This window comes from Haliaeetus albicilla, chromosome 7, assembly GCF_947461875.1.
Source record: "Haliaeetus albicilla chromosome 7, bHalAlb1.1, whole genome shotgun sequence".
Lineage (NCBI taxonomy): Eukaryota > Metazoa > Chordata > Aves > Accipitriformes > Accipitridae > Haliaeetus > Haliaeetus albicilla.
The window spans coordinates 11,165,917-11,189,141 of record NC_091489.1 but is presented as its reverse complement, the minus strand read 5'-3'; the positions used below and the strand labels follow the sequence as shown (position 1 = coordinate 11,189,141).

The window sequence follows — 23,225 nt, the reverse complement described above, 5'->3', positions numbered from 1 at the left end:
ATTTTAACAGACCATGTTATATTTGCATAGGTCTGGTTAATGAAGAAATGACTGGCAGGGAGTATAATATCCTGACCTTCTGTCATGAATTTTAATTGCCTACAGATGGTTAAGCTTAGCCCTACCTTCCCACCTGAAAATATCCACACAGCTAACTTCCCTCTCAACCTCATGTAGCATAGCTGGCATTTCGGTGAGCCCATTGCTGCAACCTGCCACGCATCCTGCGGGGGGTGAAGTGGAGCAGTGGGTCAGGCGTGACCCACACATGGAAGAGCCAAGATGGGTGTTAAGCTGGAATTACTCTGCCCTTACTCAATTGAAGAATTCCACGTGGCAACGCCACAGCCACTGTAAATCAAGTCATTTCTAACAGCCAGCCCTGTTGTTCTGACTTTTACGATCTCCATCACTCTTCTAGATTCATCAAACTTTGTTCTTCAAAGTGAATTATTCCTCATCCCCAATGCAGGCTCCCCCTCCTCCGGGGCAGGTTGCCACAGAAGAACAAGGCCATTCTAAGAGGAAAGTCAGCTCAGAAAAATTAAGGAAAGGAAGCAAGAGCTCTTAAAATCTCTCCATGAAATGACGAATTTCACTTCAGCTGGAAAGTGAGAACCTTTGCTTCTACAGCACATTAATGCCAATAACAACTCAGGACAGACCAACTGATTTATCAAAGCTGCGGCCCACTTGCAGTTTATGAAAAACCTTTAATAAGGTCTGCAAAATACAACTACTTGAATTTCAGTGAAACATAGATATCCATTGGAGGAGATACAAAGCTTTTCCCCTGTATAAGCAGTTTTTAAAATAAAGGTCTGATCAAATAAACGACAATCCCTAACACAAGATGCCTTTGCAGAATCACACATTGCCAGATTGAACTCTCAACATCCTTATTCAGCACATTTTATATGTGCCCTTTTTTTTTTTTTTAATATGCACTTTTGCAAAGAAACCACTAACTTTGCATAGAGCAGGTTGCAAGATCCTGAAAGATTTTCTGCCAAACCTCTTCTACGCTATGGTGTTAATTCACCACATAAATATTCAAAGATATTCTTGAGTAACTGCCATAAGAAAACTCTCTTCTGTAGCTACACAGCTACATCCATGCTTAGCTCACTGCAGTAACGTTCTGCCCTGGCATAGAAATGCAAGGCTAGGTTCTACAAATTTTTCTGAGAATTTGACAAAGTTCCACTAAGACAGGAAAGAAAAAAAAAATCCCAAGAAAAAGCAAGTAATGTTGGTCACCTCAGGATACTTTTATCCCTTGTTATTTAGCTGCCTAGTGTAAAGCAGGAACCCCCAAATTTTCCTTGTAGATGGAGCATAAAGCTCCCTTTGACTACCGCTTCCACATTTTTTACCCAACAATCCAAAGACAGACCTGAAAAATTCATGTCAGGATGAGTTTCTATACGCAAGGAGACAGACGGAAAGGCAACCACCCTATACTTCAAGAAAGAATCACTCAAATACTGACAAAAGCACCAAAAGACCATCACAAGAGCTTATGACAATATCCCAGCTAAACAGGGAAGCTAAACAAGGGTAAAGATAGCCATCCACATCTTCCACAGCTGATGACCAGGTCAAGCACAATACAAACATCAGCTCAAAGCTAAAATAAGTTTGGGAACGGACAGGCTTGTTTTACACTAAACACAGAGAGTCTGGGAGACAGGAGCAGGCACGAAGGAAAAAATGTAAGATCAGATGCCATTTTGTTCACATTTTTCATCCATTGTCAAGAGGCAAATCTCATTTTAGAGATTAAAAAACAAACAACTCAAGGCCAAGGTGATATTTCGCACCATTATTTCACCTAGCTTTACATTAGATGAATAGATTTTCCTTGAGGATGTCATTTTAAAAGTAGTCTCTCTTGCATATATATTCTTACTTGAACAGGAATTTAAAATAGATCATCTCTTTCAAAATTAAATTAATATTTTAGTTGTTTATTCTACAGAAGGAAATTTGAAATAGGACTTTAAGAAATTACTTAAAGCTGAGAGGACTTGTTTAACTAGTTCTGCTTATTATGAAAAAAGACAAATTATAATCATTGAATCAGCTCGTCATAAATTTTTAGCTAAGAAAAATCCACTCACCTTGTATTAATGTACCAACCTTCATTATTGAGATATAATTAAATCTGCTTGCTCTTACTTTGCAAAAAGTGGAGAACACTATTTTTGCACTGGAATGGTAGAGCAGCAGGTTACCTTTTTATGCTACCAATATTTAAATAAACAGCAGATGATTATTTGTAACAAGCTGGATGACTCTGGAAGATGCAATCTGGCTGACCCACCCACTCCTCAGCTGTACTCTCATCATTCTAAGTCCTGTAGAAGAGGGTAAAAAAAAAAATGTCTAGAGACTGTTAAGGAAGGAATTCTGTATATAATAAAAACTTTATCTTGTCCCCCTTGATTAAGATAGTCAAAGAATGCCTCAGTTAAAAAATAGTAATTTAACCAGAAATTCTCTTCTGTTTCTGTTCTGTGCATTGAATACTTATGTCTAAAAATAACAGTTTGAAAAATAGGGTTTATAACTCTTAACTATATCCACCTTACACAGAAGGGCAAAATCTATATCATACACTAATTCTCACTGAAATTAGATTTTACAATTTGCCAGACTTTCAAAAAAAGGCTTTTATGATACCTTGCAGATTCCAAACTGTAGCTGAGTTCAATTTATTCATCCAGAAAGGAGAAGAATAAAAAGAAAAGGGGAAAAAAAATAAATTCTTTATTATGTATGCCACAATACAGATACAAAGCAGATAAAAAGATGAGTCCCACACAATTCACACACATTATTTTTCCCCCACTTACACCACACTGCATCCCAGATAATAGATCCAGATCAAAAACCATCCCAACAGCCACAGATTCTCACCAAGATCAAACATAATTAATTCAATTGCTTTTTAAAGACTTCAGTAACATTAGTTATCATAATTACAACTCATCTACTATGTCAGCTGATAACCTTTTGGCTCTGCTAAATTCACAAAAGCCAAGAATGTATTATTTCCTTTTCTTCATTGTACTGTAGATGAGAGTTGAGCCCCAAATGTCTACAGCCTCTTTACATTTTTCTGGCAGCACAAGAAGTTCTTAACAGGATAGCAAGTTAAGGTCCTTTTTGAGTGCTGGAATAGTATGAAAGGAGCCTTATTGCAAATGACAATACCAGGCAGACATAGTATCTTATGAGGAACAAAAACTCTTTTTCTGCTTTCTGTCCTCAAATCACTAGAAGGAGAAAAACAATTGTGTGCATTTTGGTATAAGGGGAAAAAAGTGTCAGTTTAATGCACGTAAGGACCCACATCCATAAGAAGACAGACTTTTTGAACTGAAAGAAACAAGTATAAAGAGTTACAATTCATTTCACAATTTCTTTCCTCCTTCCCATACCCACGCATATTACGCAGAATATTTTCATAATCAGGTTGCACTAGTCCTAGTCCACATAAATTTCTGTTTCAGATGACCACCGAGGTACATTAGCATCTTTCAACAGTGCAGTACATCAGGAGAGCTCATGTTCTTTAACCCCTTCCTTCTCTCCCCAAGCAGCAAAATGGAGTTCAACTGAACATTACATTTTCATGTATTTTTATTATATGGGGACACAAGTATAATCTGAATGTTATATAGACATAGTCCATTTTCACCACCTGGCTAATGGTTTCTGCTCCATCCCAGCTCCCCCTGCCCAACAGCAGCAGAGCAGTGCTGTGGAGGAAAGGACTTATCAGGACTTCCAAGGCAACAGTCGGCAGCAAATTCCAAGCTTCCATTTTTTCTGCCCAAACTGCACTAGAACCAAAACCTCTGTGCAAGTACGTCACCCAACGTGAATTACTTTTTCCTAGCCAGCTCCAGTGGCAAGATTTGCAGTGGATCCTATTTTCTCCAAAGGCTGTTCAACAGATTTGGACTAGTTCAGAGAGGACTTCACTGTTAAACGGACTTAATCCTGAAACTAAATTTAAATCACCTAAACTAAGGCCACTGAATCCTTTAAGGAAGACTACAACAGCCCAAGACTTCTTCAACGTTGTATTGGAAAGAGACAGAGAGTAAAAGCAAATTTGACATGCCTACAACAGGTCAGGGTTTCTGGGACCCTTCACCGCTTTCATGCCAGTTTTCTCAGTGCTAAAGGCACCCTGCCCAGTTAATAGACAAAGAAACCACTACGTCACACGTGCTATTTTGCCCAGAACACCACAAATACATTGGCATTGAATTATGTTCTCTATTCATAAAGCCACAAACTATGGGATCTACCAGGTATTATGTGCTCCTCTTGCTCTTCTACTCCAGTTCCTTTTGAAGAAAATGTATTCTGCCTCAAAAGTGGGCATTACATGCTAGAGTGATCCCTGGCCTAACCCAGTAACCCCTAATTTAGGTGTAGCATCAGGTGAACCAGCGAGAGATGGTTTCAAGAGCAACATTAAAGTAGCTGCAAAAAACAGGAGCTACTGCAATGTGAAAGTGCCCTGGAGCAGAAGTACCACACTTGCATTCCTCTGTGGGGCAGGTACCTTCCTCAGCTGCACTTACTGACACAACGCACATTGCACGCGATTCCTGTAGGAATTTAGGAGCCCCAAATGACAGCAACCTCACCCAGGAAGTCACCAACAATGAGACCTCAACTGCCCCAACCACAGCATGCCACACCATTCACTTCATGTGACTGACTACGCTATATAAATGAATGCAAAGCAGAGATCATAAAGCTAGGAGGCATTTGGCCAGGATAACCCCGAATAATGCCCCTACGAGCACACTTGTCACCTCAATGCCAAATACCAGAGCACCACCATGCTGGAGCTAACACACTCTACCATGCGTACCCTGCATCATAGCTCAGCACCCACCAAGAGCACCAGGCAAACCGAGGAAACGGCTTTCCAAACATATCCCCCATGTTTCCTCCAGGCAAACGTGGACTCAATCTCTTCTCAAAAGGATCCATCACTATCTACGTGGTGACAATTCCCCTCTATATACAGCCCTATGCTCCCCTTCTTTCTAAGGGCCTCAATTATTTGGACTCTGACACCAACATAAATTGCAGGTTCATTATCTCATCTCGGGTAAACGACTATAGCAATGAAATCCCTCTTTTTCCTGCAGTGGGTTTTTGTTCAAAAATTTATCAGAACTGTCCCGTGCCCAGGCCAGCCGCCCTTGCAACACAACAGCTCTTTATCATGATCATGCTACGTTCGTGCAACCATCAGCAGGGGTGGTGGCCGGATGGTTGCCAATACCAACAACAGAAGGGTTTGTTTTGGTTGTTTTATTTTGGGGAAGGAAAAGGAGAGCCATGTTCCTTTTCTCTAGCTCTTGATTAATGACTTTACAATATCTTTGTCCTGGGAAAAATATCAAGGCTTACTGCAAGTCTGCTCTTCAGCATCTTTCAGCACCAAGTTTTGGTACTGATGCCTCCGTGTCAGCTTCAGCAAATGGGCAAGCTTCTTGGCTCCTTTTTTCAGCCTTCAGCCTTGGACATGATCATCAAGCAGTACATCTCTAGTGCAGAAATGCATACAAATGCTCTCCCCCCCAGAATGCGTTAGGGTTTGCCTGACTTACTAAGAAATGCCCTTGGTGCTCTCGGGCCCCTCGCCCACATCTCGCCCCACGCTGCAGCCCAGTGCTCAGGGTAATGGTCAGTGGTTGGAACCCTTTGAGAATTTGAACCGGCATTTCAAGAGCGACAAGTCAGCGTGAGGGCTCTAACTAAGAGGCAATTACAGGACAGATGGGCACCACCCCAAATCCCTCTCCCCCCACCCAATGACTGTGTTTTGGGAAAAAGCACCCCCTGCACCTTTTTCCCTGTGCTCGGTGGCCAAGGCCTGGGGCAGGGCAGAGGAACGGGGTGCTGCCTGGGCTTCGGCTGTCAGAGGCCTAGCAGCTCCCTCCGGCCAGGCAGCGCTTCTCTACCAGCACCCTCGCAATCGGCTCAGCAACTGCAGCGGCTAACTGTAGCTGTTCAATTAAGTTTTTTGAGGATGATCGCTAAGGTCTCTTCCCCTACCCATCTGCTCTGGTAGCACCAGGCCCTTGAGTTTCTCACCAGTAGTTAGTGCCCTCAGTATATTTTCCGCTAAGTCTTCTCTGTACAAATATTCATACAGGTATCTGTGTAACAACCAGAGTTATCTTCTGTGAAGGTGATCTAGAGCAGCTAAATCCTTGACGAAAGCTTTTTTCCCCTCCCTTGTAAATGCCTGCCAGGCCAGGGAGGTGAAGCCAGGGAGGCGGAGTTCAGCAGGAAAAAAAAGTTTTATGACATTTTCCACCTGTATCACTAGATTTTTAGACTGTCTCAAACTGCCGTCCGTTCACAGCACAGAGGAGATGCTGCCTGAAAAACAGGAGCACGGCGGTCCCCGGGTGTCAGCACACAGTCCCGCCACACGCCGGGACACGTCCCAGGGCAGTGGGAGCCAGCACTGCCACGTTCATCCTTCCACCCTTCCCTCACATCAGGGTGACAGCAGGAAGGAAAAAACCCTCTCCGGCTCTTTTGCTCTTCCCCCACTACACGCTGTGCAGCACACACCGAGGCAGGCACCGCAGTCTTCCTCCAACTGGAAGAAAAACCACGAAGCTGAACAAGGTAGAGGAAGAACAGAGCGTGCACACACACACGCAAAACAAAACAAAAAAAAGAGCACAACTGCTGGGAAGAACGGAAGTATGTTTTTCAAAAAGCAAGGTTTGGGTCTTTCTAGTTTATTTTGGGTAAGTATTTTTAACTGGATATCAAAAACTATTATCCTCATACTCAGAATTGAACAGGACATCTATTTTTAAATATTATTCATTCAGTCACATGTCATCCCCAGAGACAAGACAAACAGTAATAAATCAATGCCACAAACAATTACAAAGTCACCCTGGCTGTAAATTAGCCTAGTTGGCCATTCTACATTGTCATCATGTTTTACATGAACCTCTGGTTTGTGTGCGCCACACCACCTTTCCTGTGTAAAACAGACTACATCTCAGACTCAAGATCCCACATTTTAATTCCAGTTACTCCACAGCATCTTCTTTCAACTCCAAATTCTGCCAGCCCAACCAGGTCTATAGAGCGAGGCAAGTTTACACACTCAGGCAGAGAGCAGGCTATCATATTTTATGTTTATAACATGGAGGCTCAAACTGAGAAATATAAATATCCCAGTCTCACAAGTGATGGTAGACCAACATTAGTGCTAGCAGGAGAAGGATGAGCAGACAGTTTGCTTCTGTGCTCTTCCAGTTTGGTCCGTCTATTCTGGGGGCTGCTTGGTTTATACTGCGCGACGCATGAAAATGGCACTTGTTACCACCGAGACTGTCCCACCTGGTGCCTCAGACAGGCCAGCCCACGGGACCTCACGTTCCCCACCGCGCTCCTGGCATCAACTTCAACTGTTTCTCCGAGAAGGAACATTACTCCCAAACTAGCAATCATGGGGTGATCACCCCCCAAAAGCAACCCGTTTCATGAGACCAGCTACTGTTCTTTCCTCCCATTGCACCCCCTCACTTAAGGGAAGCAAAAGTGTTTGAGTGAACGCCATTTCTTTTCTTTACAGATATGGTACCCTATGACACAGAAAGAGCTCTGGCACGCAACACTGTTGCATTGTAACCCGCTCAAAATTAATTCATCTTTTAAACCAGAGAGAATTTAAGGATTTTCAAGTCAGAAGACTTTTTTTTGTTTGTTTGGGGTTTTTTTTTGTTTGTTTCTAAAATTCAAAAAAGGTGGGTTCTGAACATCTCTGCATTTTCTTCATGGAGATGGACACACCCATTAGTCACTGTGTAACACTGCCTGCTGAGAAGAGGAGGTTATTACCATATGGCGACAGAAAACCCACTCCAGCAGATTACAGGTAGAGGGGAAAGCCTCAAAGTCAGGAAATTCTTAGCTCAGAAAGATCTGGAAAGACAAACAGCCTTCATGACCTAGTAGGGAAATTATTTCCCCTCTTAAAACAAACATGAACAACAAAATACAGTTTACATGGAATTCATTAACTTCAAGTTTCCTAAGGTTTAGGAACCACTTACTTCATTACAGGCCAAATGAAATCCTTTCTGAACAGCTGCTTTGGATAAAAACAACAAAAAAAAAAAAAAAATTCGTTCTTCTCAGGTCCACGCCTCACTTCTCTAGAGAAGGTTCTACATAAAGACCCCAAGAAATCAGTCCTGAGACCTCAAAGCAGGTTCTCATGCTCCCTCCTGCCATGCACACATGGATGTGTAAGAAAGATGCAGACAACGCATTAATCCTTTTGGCATAAAAAGGCATTTTTTCAAACTCAGAAAAGGTGTCATTCAAAGAGAGGCTCTGCTGGAAGATTGAGAAGTAACAGACACCACTGCACCTGATCCGGCAGTCACTCCTCCCTGGCATCCCAACAGCTCTGCAAGTCTCAATTCCACTGATCTAGTTTGCTTTGGATCAGAAAGGACCAACAAAAGCACCTACATGGAAACATGCCGCAAACTGATGCCATCAGTTTCCCAAAACCCATAAATAGAAGAAAAAAGTTTTCCCAGTAGTGGTATGATGCACTTGGTTATTTGAAGCTTCTTGCTAGAGCTGGAGTGTATTTGCTAAAACTGCACCTCTACTCAATGTTTTTCATGCATTGCTTTTCACCAGGGGGAAAGGAAAAGTGAAATAGGGATGTGGTGAGGTAGCAGTGCAGAACATCAGGTGAGGAGCCTGGCATCTACAGACAGTCTGTAAAGCACCTCACTAAAATTATGAATAGCAGAGACAGCTTTCAATCTCCTTTCCTTTAATACTGTTTTTCCTGTAATCAGGAAGGAGCTTTCTGTTAACATTCAGAGGGCAAATAATGAACTTGAATTGGGTTTCAATAGCCTTCAAAAAAAAAAACCAACAAACCACACACACACACGGAGAACAGTATGGCATTTCATGACAATGGGCACAACCCCATTTGAACTCTTCCTCTTTCTTCTGTTCAATTTTGGACATGCTTGTTCTGCACTTCAGTATATTAATGTAGAAGTGAGTTTTATAAGGGTCAACATTTGACTTATCCTATCAAGACAGCAACATAATCTCCCAAAGGTATGTTTCATGGCTTTAATAAATTCTCAAACATGCAGTGAAACCAGAACAGTGGTTTGGGGTGGGGGGTGGGTGTTTTAAAAGTGTCCTTTTGTCCTGAATTATCTCAATATTCAAACAATAACACTCAAGGGAAGGTGGGGGGACGCCTCTCCTGAGGCATCCGGGCAACAGTCAGAGGCAGGAGCACAGAGAGCCCTAAAGATGCAACAGGCCTCGTGGTCCACAGCCCACTAGGAACCTGCAGCAGCCTGGAGTGTTTGCTCCCACCCTCAGGGCACAAGGGAGAAACAGCACCCTTGCCTGCAAGTACCTGGGCACTGCACGAGTCTGACACTCTGCCAGACAGACTATTCCTCTGCACAGATCATCAAGTGTGTAAATGTATTTTTTGAGTAGAAAGACCAGAGCGAATGCTTCACATCTGTACTGTGACCTTTAATAACTCTCAGATTAAACTTAATAAACTCTATTCTGAATGAACAGCATGTTAAATTAGCTAAAAATTGATTTAATTTTTTTTTTTTTTTTTGAAAGCTCAGTAAATCAAACCAGCAAGCTCTAGATTGGGTACTACAGCCAGGTCCAAAAGAAAAATTCCTGAGCACAGAGGAAAAGCATTCAGAGCAGAAAGATTACACACCACTATCCCAAAGAGAGCAAAACTATATCCAGAAGGACGCTACCAGACTTTCAACTTCCACAAAGTCTTTTCTCAGGAAAGAGGCACGGCATTAACACAATGTGTTCCCGTGAATTTCCACAAGAAGCCTCATCCAAGAACAAGATGTACATGCAGAAACCAGAAAGAGAGAGCAATGAACTCTCTCTGGAAATGATTTATGCTGACCATAGCTGTTGTTCATTATTAAGTTGTAACAGAAGTAAAAGCCTAGACAGAGGGAATAGAAAGGTCTTGGTCTGTTAGCATTTAAATACTACTTTATTTATAATCTCCTTTTAATACAATCGTATTTTATAATATAACTATTAAAATAGCATAGAAATCAAAAGGCTTCACTCTATTCCCAGCATGCTCCTGTAAAATGTTCAAATAAATCTCCATTTGTTATTCATGTACAGGCTACGCTTCTCTGCTCATCCAGGATAGCGTGGTAAATTAATAACAATAAAAAAAGCTAGCAAAACTTTTCAGGACTTATCCATCACACCACTTTGATCAATAATTTGTAACATAACATTTTAGGAGCATATTCCACGTTTGGTCCTCTGCCATGATCTAAACTAGGAGGGGAGCAAAAACCACATTTGATGCTAGGCAACAAAAGCAGAGTACAAAGGAACTATCTGAAGTTATTTGCAGAATGAATTACATAGGCCCATCAAAGCATGTTCTTTCATGGCTTGAGTGTGTGTTTCTCCACAGCTAAATGCATAAGCCAGTGGCTTTCCTTATATGTTTGTCTAATTCTTCTACAAAATCTGTGAGAGTTTTTGGATGGTGGGTCCTCCTGGTTTTCCACAAGGTGGGGGGAAAAGGTGTTGAAGTCCAGAAAGGACCTTCATTACCAATAATTTATGGCTGAAAAAGTATTGCTGCCCATTCCCTATATTGAATAGCGAAATAACCTTAAGAATACATACTTAGTTTCTGTCATGTAGCCATATCCTTTCCTACCAGCACGTATCCGGTGGTTTTGAGATAGAAGTCGGTCTTTTACCGAAACACACAGTCACCCTGTCTCCCACCAGCTAAAGACTCAGCAGCTCTTCACCGCTTCTTCCACACCCAACGGGAGACCCCCACACCTGAAAAGGGACTAGGCTGCTAGAGAAGGCTTCCCTGGCACAAGAGCTGCCTTGTTACATGAGAAACTACCGATGAAGCTAGGAAACACTCAAGTTACTCCTCTCCAGCATCTCAACATGTTTAATGCATCTGTCCCATGCACTCAGATTAATGAATATCTAAAAATGCAAATTATTAAAGAGTGAACACATTTCTGAGCATAAGAGACCTCCACAAGAAGGTCACTGCCACGGTTGTAGATGGGTCCCCATTGAAAACCAGCCTCCCCTGCATCGCTGCGGCTCACATCCACATCCAGAGCTGGTCAGTCAGAGCAAAGATGCAGCCCGTGACACATCCAGACAGGCTCAACCCTGCCCTTGGCAGAAGGAACTGCGACAGCCCCTACCCTCCCTGTCACGGCTGGCTGTCTTCCAGCAGCCTCCCCATCCACAGTCATGTCAGAGTCCCTCCGCGGCTCGGACATGCGCCTGGAGTCACAGCCAGCGGGTCTCTACCAGCCCCAACCTGCTGGTGCCACAGATAACTGACTACAAAATATAACTGCAAGTGTCTGTATCTTGGTTCAGGTTTGGTTTGGTTTTTTTGGCTCCACTCGGGGCTGAGCTCAACTCAGGTCCAATAATGAAAGTAAGGTTTTCTTTTTATTCTCTCCAAGGGCAGTATCAGGTGGTGCGGATGTCCTTTCAAAGAAAAGGCCCAAAGACGTCATATCCTAATAAATAAATAAATGGCAGTTTCTGTTCTCTCCTTCTTGATGGCAGATGTTTCGTTGACTTTGCAGCTGTGTATATTTACAAGTCAGTAGTTTCTTGCCTCATTCCCAAAACTGCAGCTTGCAACAGAGCCATATCATTGTCTTCTGTCAAACCCACAGATGCCAGAGGGCTCTTCTACTTCCTTAGCCTGTTATTTTTGTTGCTACCTTTAAAACGCCTAGCTTTCTTCTGAGAATATACTGTCACTTTCTGAAATTACAGCTCAGCTTGTTTCCCTATTTCATTCCAGAAACATCACTGGAGGAGGGGAGGAAGACAAAAAACAGACTTCTGAGAAAGTACAGAGCACCAAAACTTATTCTTTCATCAACACAATAAGAAGTCAGACAATGCAACTCCTCCCTCCCACCTCACAACGTTTAAACCCTGTTATTCCTTCTTCAGACTGTTATTAAGGCATCCAAATAAAGGCAGTTCTCCCCAGCTTCATGCTAGGAGCATCTCAGCTCCCAGGACGGGTGGGAACAGCTGCGCTCCTCTAATTGCGCATTTTCACTTTGAAAGAGGGATACCGTACAACACATGAAAAGCAGATCATGCGGGCTCTGAGCACACCAATCCATGCTGCTACCCTGCCGCAGAGCAGCGATGCTGTCCTGGAACTCAAGCCCACATGCCCTTGCCCTTCCACACCTACGCTGATTTACCCACTCCAGTCCGTCTCCCCACTTACATTCGAAAGATGTTAATAACAATACTGCCCTACTCTTTCCTGCTCACAAGAGTCAAGCACAACACGCACACCACGGACAAGTACTTCTGCTTGGAGGAATAGGCAAGGTGAGGAGGAAAATTAGGAGCAGTTGCTGAGAGGTTTTAAGACAGCACAGCTAATTCTTTGCTAAGGTGCCCAATACTGTGAACTGTGAGAATTCCTTTGCACCCAAAAATATTTTCATGATACTGTACGAGAGTCCTTCTTCCCCCAGACCTGAGGGGAGAAGGGGGAACAGAACCTCAAAGAGCACTGGGGGAAGTGAAGCCAGTAACTTCACATCACTCCTGGGCTGCTCCTCAGCTAGACACCCCTTCTCCACAGGATCCTCATCAGTGGGGGGGTCACACACCACCAGCAGCTGCCTCTCCCCACCCCGACTTTTAGACCTTTCCAGAAACCCTTAACACACTACACACGGTGCCTCACATAGCAGTTCTTGCCCAGGGTTATGTCTTCATTTCCTGGCAGAGCACACGCAAATCAATGGCCTGCTTTTATGGTTTGGGTTGGTTTTTTTTTTCCTCCCCGAGGAGCCTCAATTTCTATTCCAAGGCAAAGTCGTGCTTCAAACACAGAGCAGCATATGTTATTTCTTCACGTACCAATCAAGAGACTAGAAGAAACCAGCCTGGTACTTATATATCTGCCATTTCATAAACGCTAGGCAATACCCTAGAACTGTCTTCATTGCAGCACCCAATCTGTCCCCAGCAGACAGCCCAAGAAAAGGAGGCAATACAAGCAACGGAAAGGAGCCAGGCTACAGCAGCCTAAAGGTTTAGTTTAGAAAAATAGTCATTTTAGTGGCTAGAAAGAAGAAGCAGCAAATTTGTCACTTGTCTTTAACACCTTGTCTGCACACACTCTGCACAAACGTCCCTGAAGAGTTCACACAGTGCAAAACCGGCTACGCCAACTCTGCGCCCACTTGACAGAATCCTAAGGGTCCGCCCGCAACTATAACGACTCCCGGCCGTTTCACACCGATGGAGCCAAAAATGACAAACGAGAAGCAGCGCATTTGGCCCACGGCGATCTGGCAGCAAGAGGCACAACCGAAGGAACCGGTTCCAAAGGCAACACGCGGCACTGCGGGGCAGGGAGATCCCGGAGCAAGGGGGGCTGCCGGCCAAGTAAATGTTGCTTCATGGGGACGGACGGACAGACGGACAGACAACAGCAGCAGTTCTCAGACCGAGCCTTGCCCAAGAACTCCAAAAATAAGTTACAATTTCTCAAAGCAGTCTTTCAGTCAAATATATTTAATGTAATTAAAAATGAAAGGTAGATGAGGAGAATTAAGTTCCCCTCAATTTAGACAGGAACTCATATCTTAAAATGCACCAGAGGCGTAGAGTAATCTTCCAGAAATGTTTTTCCTGTCACGTCTTACTGTTTAATTATATATTACCATTCCAAGCTACCATGACAGATTTTAAGTGAGTTTGTCTTTTTTCCATAATTAATCATAGCAAAGACTCATCTGTTCTTCAAGCCCTGCGATGACAGCGCTGTTTTCACCACTGTAAGGCAATCATCCCACAGCGTTCCTTCCTGAAAGCTATTGCAAAGAGAAAATGCTCACCTATCTGCACAAGATGCCTTTCGAAGATATAAATCAGCTCCATACACATTACTTCATACTATAGGGAAGTAAAAAAAGGAAAACTGCTTTTCCATAGCAAGCAATCATACAGACGCACAGGCACAGCACAGGCTAATAATGCTAAATAAATGCTAATTATAAATATATAAACCCAACATAACCATCCACGAACAAGTGTCCTACCCCTTAAACATCAGACACACAGAGCCATCAGCACCCACCGCTGGTACACGAGGAAGGGGGACAAAAAGACGCTTGGTTCTTCTGTGAACGTAAGGCAGCCTCCCTTACAATTACCATAGCCAACAGTTATTTTAAAGGCAGCTTTGGCCACCATCATATTCTATTCTAAGTGCAGAAGATGCATCTTCAAAAATAACTTGTAGCTACATATAGATCAGTGCTAACAAACTATCTAACATCCAAAGCAGAAAATAATAAATGCTAATTGGACAATGGAAAGAAGTCTTACTTTCTTTTCCTAGTATCACAAGTCACAAAAGTGAGATTACGGGGGGGGGGGGGGGCAGCGGGGGACAAAGGGAAGAACCAACAACTCTTTTGCTTTCACTAATCAAGCATTTATGGCTTACAACAACTACAGCTTATAGTACATTCATGAAAAGTTTTCCTTCTGACCACTGAAGGAAAACATATTTCCAATATAATCAGTAACAGACAGGGATCTCTGTTCGAAGTGTTTTATCCTTCATCTTCTCAGTTTGAACTCCCCAAAGGGGGAGTAGATACTTTCATAATTACTTTTTGCCCATCTGTGAAATCCTGCAGCACACACCCTTTTTTTGCACAAGCAACAAACAGAAATCCAATCTGCTGTTAATTGATTTTGATTGCTCTACAGAAAAATTATGATTTTCTGCAGTTCTCCTGTATCCTTCACATGGTACGCTGGTAGCTTCCCAATTACAAGTCATTAAGAAAAAAATTACATAGCTTGTTCTGCTCATAAAAACAGGCGTAGATGGGCACCACACAGCCCTGAGCAGCCATAAAACTTCTTACGTCTTATAGCAGTCTCGTAAGAGTAACTTTAGATCAAAGCTCAGGTTTTCAATAACCAATCGCTGTATTAACAGTGCCACCTTTATGGCTTTCTAGCTGCTTCCCAGTTCTCCAAAGCAAGATAACTACTAAAGCAGCAATGACTACAAAAAAAGACAATATGTTCAGTCCCACAGGCTGCTAAAGACTAAAGTTTACATTTGTATCCAAATATTTAGACACATTTTTACTAGTACCTCTCTTTGTTAAGTCCTGACCTCTGGAATATTCTGGCATTCCAAATGATAATTTTCTTCTAAGTTATAACAAAATATAAGATTTAGCCATGTATCTTAACCATCACTTTTAGAAGATGAATGTTTTTAAATAACCACGATATCCCAACAGCTTGGTGATCTGTTCCAAAAAGATGACGAAAAACATGCTGAAAAAGACAGAGAGAGAATTGCCCAGGTGAGCACAGAGAGAAAGAGATCTTTACACTGACATTATACATATCTCTTCTTTTATTTACAAGAATAAACTGTTTTCAGTGTTCTTATTTAAAAATGCACAGGAATAATATGCACTCAAAAATGTTATGACATATTAAGTCACTTAAAAATTTTCACCCACTAGAAATGTTTTTTATATTTTCTTTATTAAGAGTAAAAATATTAAATGCATATTTGCATGCTCTCTCTAATTAAAGTGACAGATTTCCTGTATTGCAGGTGATGAACTGACAGAGTAGCAAGAAACAGAGTAACAGCCCATTTTCTATGACAAAAGAAAGGAAAGTGGAGATCCTAAACCTTGTCTGGTTCTGCTCTCTGTAGCCTCAAAACCCAGACAGACCCCTAGCTACCCCAAATATTAATAAGTTATAAGGTAACACTTCTGCTGTACTCCAGTCACTCATACTGTGAAGAACATCCCCGTGCTAAAGAAATCTTCCCAGCAAAAAACTACTCAGTTTTCCATTCTAAGTATCAAAATTAGCATTCTCCTTTCCAGATATCTACGAAAAATGGAAGCATAGCTTACGATATTTTTTTCAACAGTCCTGACAACTAGCCTTTAATTTGCTGTCATCTCTACTTCAGGAAACTTCAGCCCTTTCATTAAGAAATCCCTCCCACAGGTTTACTTGTAGGGAATGGTTCAGATCTGAGCTATGTAGTTCAGTAATTAACTTGAAGAAATTGCACATCCAGATCCAAACCAGTGTATTATTTAGAAAAGATGAATTATTTAAGATCAATCTTCACTTGCTATTTTTAATTTAACACAGAAGCCTTTTAGCTTTGTGACTGTTAGAATATACATCACTTTCTCATTAACAGAGAAGAAACTTAAAGCAGTTGTAACAGGAGATTTACAATCATCTGCCCTAACCAAAACAACAGAACTTACTGTACAATTTGTTCATCCAAGGAAAACCTCAAATACAGCTATGTTTCCTCAGACATCCTATAAAACCATAGTACTTGCATACATATATGCATACAAACTGTCTGCAAGCTATCCCCAAACTCAAAGCCCTTAGAGGTGATGACTACACGCTTATAATCAAATAAAGTTACATCCAGAGGTTTCAAAATAACAGCAGAAAACGTAAACCAGCACTACAGAATTCGAGATGGAAAACCACAAACACTTCTGTTTTATAAATGGCACTTCCAACAGTTAAGAGGAAGACTGCCTCAAAAAGAGGAGGTCTAAGAAACAAACTAGTCAAACACCAATGGGATCCAGATTCAAACCCACATCCTACGTAAACCAACATATCAAATCACCACCCACCAAAGAGCTACAGGTTTTAATGTATGAAACATTTAAAAAACACACTGTTAGGTTTCAGATATCGAAGGAAAATCTTTTGACAACAGGAGCATTTTGCGTTTAAGAGAGAAAAGAGAGCCTTTGAAGCTAAGGAAGAGAGCATCCAGTCTCTGGACATAGACCAATTTCCTATCAAGGTTTTAACAACTCGCTTCTGCGCCTCCAAAGCCTCCACTCTCCCCCTGCTAAAATGAGGGTACCTCCTTACCCACCCCAGCATCCGTCAGAGCCTCAGAAGACTCAAACGTACAACAGCCAAAAAACCCCCATGTTTTTCCAATAACCTTCAGATCTGTTACATGAACGTTTTGCTAGAGGAAATGCCTGAGCAAGTAGCCTTAGACAACTGTTTTACATTAAGGAGGAAGCACATTAATTTACTGCACGAGTACTACCGCGATGCACTTTTAGGAGGTACAGTATTGCAGCCACAGTTGCCATTTTCAGCGTCTGAGAATAAACACAAAAGCTGCCAGCACTAGGTTGCATAAGAGCACTTTAAGCACATGGTTATTTACAAAAGCAGAGGTAATTATAATGCAGGAGGTGGATTCCAAACAAACAGACTTGACTAACACTGTCAAAAAAAAAAACCAAACCCACGAGATCTACAATTACTATTACTTAATTGTAGGACAGCTGACACGAACAGCCTCAGTCGCTCACTGTACTACCAATATACGGCCAAAAAACCAGTTGGAAAAACGTGCCGTTTAAAAATGCAAGCTGATGTTAGAAGCTGCGCGTAGAGGAGAAAACAGGCGCACACCGTTTCTCTCGACACCTTACCTGATCTGGACTTAATGATGTCGCTGAACTCGCTGTGTCCCCCGCCAGGTCCTTCCTCCTGGTCCGACACGCGGGCCATGCTCGCCGGCTGGGGAACGCCACGGGTGCAGCCTAAATCCGCGGGGAGAGGGTTCCCATGGAGGGCCCCGGCTCAGCACCAGCACCTACAGGGCGGGAGCAGAGAGAGGCACCGTAACTCCAGGGGCCGCACCAGGCGTCACTCCGCGTGGGAAGCGCAGGCCGGGACCGACGCTTGCCGGCCGTGCCCCTGCCGAGGGACGCCTTACGGGGCCGAAAAAGCGAGATGACACAGAGGGGTGCCGCCGGCCAGTTTAATCCCTGGCCGCGAAAGCCAAGCTTCGGCCATCCTTGGGCCACGGGGCCCCCCCACGCCCACCCGGGCACCCCGGAGGGGCAGGACGCAGCCCTTGCAGAGATACCGACCCCGGCTGGCACCAAACGGGACACCCCCGCTTGGGGAGGGGGGGGGGGGGGCAGAGCAAGGGAGCCCCGCTGGGAGCCAGCTGGGAGGGGGGTAAGGGCGGGCGTGCTCCTCCCGCCGGCGGGGGGGCGTGACCGCCACGTGTGGGAGAAGCCACGAAGCCCCTCTGCCGGGCGGGGGGAGCCGAGCCCCGCGGGACGGGACGGGCCGGGCCCCGCGCTCGGCCCCGGGCAGCTCCCCGCCCGGCCGCCCCGCTCCCCCGGCGGGGATTTTGACCCGGCGGGCGGGCGTGCCCGCACCTCCTCCCCGGCCCTCCGGTACCCCCGCAGCCGGGCAGCCGCCCCGCACCGGCGCCCCCGCCCCGCTCGCAGGTGCGCCCGGCCGCCGGTGCGCGGCCCCCGCCCCGCCTCGAGCGGGTCGGAGTTGGGGAATAAACTTTCCCCCTCCCGGAGCCGCGGTGCCCGCCGCCTTCCCGCGGGGCAGCCCCGCTCCCAGCGGCGCCGGGGCCAGCCGCCGCCAGCGACCCGCCGCCAGCGACCCGCCGCCAGCGACCCGCCGCCGCCGCCGCCACTCACCCCTCGGACACGGCGGCGGGAGGCCGTCCCGCTTCCCCACAGCACGGCCCGGCCCGGCTCCTCCCCGCGCCCCGTCCCCCGGCGGCGGCGGCTCCCGTGCCGCTGCGCTGGCGGACCCACAACTTTCTGTGCGAGCCGCTGCCGTCCCTCCTTCTCCTTCTCCTTCTCCTTCTCCTTCTCCGCCCGGCCCGGCCCTGCGGCGGCCCCTCCCTCGTCCCCGGCGCCCCTTTGTTAGCCGGGGCAGCGCCGCGGGTACCGGAGAGCCGCCCCGGCCGCGCGGCCCCTTCTCCGAGGGGGCGGGAGGGGCGGGGCTGAGCCCGCCGCGGGCCTCAGGCGGGGCGGGGAGGGGCGGGGCGAGGCCGGGCCCCGCCCCGCCCCCGTCCCGCGCCGGCGGGCGGCTGCCGCCGCGGCCCCGCTCCCCCTCAGGGCCGCGCCCGGGAGAGCGGCGGGTCCGGCGGGGGCTGCCCCGGCGCGGTCAGCGCGGCCCCGCTCCTCCCCTCGGGGCCTTCCCGGCCTCACCTGGGCGCTGCCGCCTCGCCTCTCCTTCCCTTCGCCCGCCCCGCGAATGAGTGCGGTGGCGCAGGGCTCCGGCGGCCCTCCGCTCGCCCCGTCGCTCCCCGGGAAGCGGCACGGCGAGGGAGCGTGACAGAGCTGGGGGGGGAGGACGTTTGCCCGGTTCGCAGCAGGAAACAGCGCTCCCGAAACTCGTCGGCTTTGGCCGGGTGTCCCGCTCGGCAGCTCCGAGCCCCGGGGGGTTCAGCTGGGCGAGGAAGGCGCAGCGTGGGCCAGTGAAAGTGCTGCGCTGGATGCTGGGGGTCTGCAGTCGCTTTTTACGTATGAACACACGCATGCGGGCGTGAAATATTTAGCTCACGCTACTTAATCCATTGCCGCATTCGCCATCTGGGAATGAACGTACTCGTGTTTGCTCGGGCGAGCGCTCTTCGCTCCCCTGCGCCGTATGCCGCTGAACGCGTGGCCCTTGCTTACCTGGGTGAGCGTTGGTCCGAAGTTTCGCGGTGTCCGAGACGCGTCGCAGCCGAGCGACTCCTCAGTGTTACCTGCCAGGCCTCAGCCGCCCGACCCAAAATGTCTTCAAGGTTAGATGCGTTCCCAACATCGAGTACCTCGCTGCCTTAACAACAAAACCAGATACCGGCCAGCAGCTTGCAGAAAAGAAGGTGCAGGATTTATTAGCTAGAAGAAAGGAGGGAGACCAGGTTTGGCAACATACTTATTTTGTACCTCCAGGTGAACAGAAATTGGTAGCAATGAAATGAGGAAGACTTGTCTTTGAAAGTCTTTTTTTCTGACCAGTATACAGCTCATGAGTTTACTAGGCATTACAGATAACAATAACAAACAACAATTATGTGTATTTTAGCCTAAGCTAACTTTGATATTTACCCATACTTTACTATTTCCCCCAAGGAAAATAGGGATACCTCAAAGAAACAAAACAAGCTACCTGTAAGTTATTATTATTGTAATTCTAACTGCATTTAACATTTTTTCCTCAACCTTTGATCTGTGCGGTACATGCGTAACAGGGGCCGGGTCTTACTGTTCTAAATCCCAGGATGGAGGGCCTCGCGGATAGTGCGATCTATTTCTGCACTTTGGAGAAGCCCCGAAGGTGAAGATGCCTAGTTCTGATCATTCATTAGATTTCCTGGGTGATTCAGTGCAAATTAGTTAATTCATGCTTGATCTGCTTAATCCAAACCACTGCAGGAAGTCATTAATGGTTCTTACTTGTAAAGAGATAATAATAAAGTGTCCGAAGCGTTGTGATGACTGAAGTTGTGAATTGCAGATCATGGGTGTCTAACACTATAAACCCACCGATATCGATACCTATCACTGTCTGACTGTAAGGCTGTGCTGAGCAGTAGGCTGCTTTTGTTGGCAAGGTACGCTCTGCGTTTATGCTCATTTGTTTACGTTATACTGATAAACCTGTACTAGGAACGTAACGTTTGCGGTTAGAGGAGCACCACTTGTTCCTTGCTGCTCTTGACCGAACAGGCAGCTTCTCCGCCCCATCCCAGGCATTCCCTGGGTTTTCGCCTCTGCATGCTGGATTTTCAATGCCCGGTGATGAAAAACCACCCAGAATCCAGATGTAAGCCAGATGCTTTTGATGCAGGTCTTCCACAAACAGGACGAGAGATGCACCAACCCCTGTAACCCAGCGCCTGCTCAAGAGTCAGCACAGACAAAAATTGTCATTTCTCACTGCTGGGTTATCTAGCGGCGGTGCGGGGCCTGAGGATCCCAAAGCACCACATTGCTTTGCCTAATGCAAGGAAACACCAAGTGGAAGAAAGCCCTTTCTTTTGTAGGCTGCACTGAGGGGATCAGTCACTTCACAGAGGTTACCCAAGACCGCTATCAGGTAGCAATAACTTTTGATCGCTAAAAGCTGCAGTCAAGCTGATAAGCGGGAGCAGAGAGCTGGTATATCCCATTTCAAATCTCTGTGTGTAAGCCCAAGGTCCTGATTTTTATAATCTCGCTCTGAAAGCACTTGTGAGTTATTTCTCAAAAAGAAACACATTTCAGTTTAACCTGATAGCATTTCCTTTTTTCTCTTTTTTCCTTTTTTTTTTTCAGTTTTAGACAGAAGTAGCATCATTACCTTCTTTGAACTGCAGAGCGCCAGCAGAAGGGTAATAGAATAACGAGACTGCACACCACCTCAGGGAAGCAAGAGCATTTTTTTCCTGGTGTGTTTCAAACATGCCTCTCTCCAGAGCAATCCTCACTGAGCTGCTGATCAAAGCCTGAGTTTTCTGAGCTAGTTATTTAGACAGTAGGCTTCTCAACACAAGGGCTGTAATTTTTATAACTGGGTCTTTAGGCACAAGTCCGTCAGGGGAAAAAAAAACACCACCCTAATCTTTAATATCTGTACATGCGTATGATTTAGGTCTCTCTAATTTTGTATTTCAGTGATTGGGAGAATTAGAAAATAATGACTAGCATAATTTTCAAGTCAAACAACAAAGTCTCCACCCGCTTGTATTTCTAAAACCTCCATTCATCTACAAATACCTTGGTTGCTGCAGACCGCTAATATCACGGGGATTGTGTGGCACGGTTTACCTTTCTGTATAATGCAGAATAAATTAGGAAAAGAAAGGAAAAGTCCATGAAGCCCTTGGATAACATTAAGAAAGGAAAGACAAGGGGAATACAGAGAAAGAAACTGTGAAGAAATGGGCTGTGATGTGGAGCCCTTGAACTTTGACCAAAGTAAACAAATAATTTATACCTTAGCGCATGAAAACAATGCCGTTGTGAGACTCTGAGCTCATCTTACCTTGTCTCCTTGTCTTTTCTTTGTTCTTGGCATTTCTATTTTTGGAATACACTCATAATTGATAGGATTGTGATATAACTAGGAATTTCATTTTTCTCATTACCTTGAGATTGACTGCTATAATAATGCATGTGCCCATTCATCAATGTTTTGTCATGATTTCAGAAAACCATTCCATATTCAGGAAGACATGAGATGCCAAATGGATTGCTTTGTAAGTATCTTTATTGTCCCTTTCCGCATAGCCCATCGTGTTGTCACTCTCAGTTAACAGATCGGACAGGCTGTTACTCAGCAGACTTTTTTTTTTCTCCTGCAGAACTAGCATCTGAATTCAAGTAACAGCTCCTTGGTGCTTCAGTGCTGGTGTACGGCACTAACCAGTTAGTACAAGTACCTTACTATTTTCATTAACTCTAATCCAAGGAGAAAAATATATAAAAAGATGTATCAAATAAACATTCTCTCTCTGTATGTTACTCTTGTGAGGAAAATGACCAAGTTTTTCTAAAAGCTTGGGTTGGTTTTATCTACAACTCCTTTGGCAATACCTTTGAAAGACTTTAGTACACCGGGCAGACATAGTTAGCTTGTTCCTTTTCCTTTCTTTTGCTGTAATCTAAGTGCTTTAGAGTTATCTTTGTTGTTCAAGTAATTATCTCATACTAAAATACTCAAAAACAGCTGTAGCACAATTTTGAAAGGTGGGATAGCATTTTCTACCCTCAACTCATTAGGCTGCGATCTGATTGTAATGTTAAATTGCTTATTTTTATTCCAAGCTCAGCCACCTTTCTGTGTAAGCTCATTCCGAGCTTCTCCAAGAATTAGAGCCCTTTTGCGGTAGGCGCTGTAACATTATCTTAAGAAATTCAAGACCGTTTTGCTACATAGAGTTAACCATACATCAGGGGCCACCAAGTGCAGAAAACGAGAGGGATGGACTGGGGCAGAGGGCAGCAGGCAATCGTGATAAATACACGAGCCCCGGGTACAAGATGCCCTCTGAGCAAAATGCCTGTCACCTGCACCACCACAGGTCCACCTGACTGTCTCTGCATCACTGTTCTCTGTCCTTCTCTTTCTGTTTAACCTAAAGAGAAAGCAGTGTGTTCCCCTTAGTATACTTCCATTTCTACAAGTTGGGATCTGTATCTTTGGTAGATTCTCTCCACTCTATTTTTATCTCATTAGATTCGATACAT

General features: G+C 45.0%; 2 protein-coding genes across 2 annotated transcripts in view; one reads left to right on the top strand and one right to left on the bottom strand.

The window, feature by feature from the left end:
* UTRN (utrophin) overlaps positions 1 to 18,903 on the bottom strand; it is a 386,688-nt gene extending 367,785 nt beyond the window's left edge. Inside the window, exons 1-2 of the mRNA XM_069786921.1 lie at positions 18,696 to 18,903; positions 17,679 to 17,842 (exon numbers count right to left, since the gene is read on the bottom strand). Of these exons, the coding sequence (XP_069643022.1) occupies positions 17,679 to 17,757 (79 nt within the window). The 5' untranslated portion in view covers positions 17,758 to 17,842; positions 18,696 to 18,903. The remainder of the gene's footprint in view (positions 1 to 17,678; positions 17,843 to 18,695) is intronic.
* Positions 1 to 23,225, top strand: part of MRPL18 (mitochondrial ribosomal protein L18) — a 643,474-nt gene that overhangs the window by 217,996 nt on the left and 402,253 nt on the right. The gene's annotated exons all lie outside the window — the stretch shown is intronic.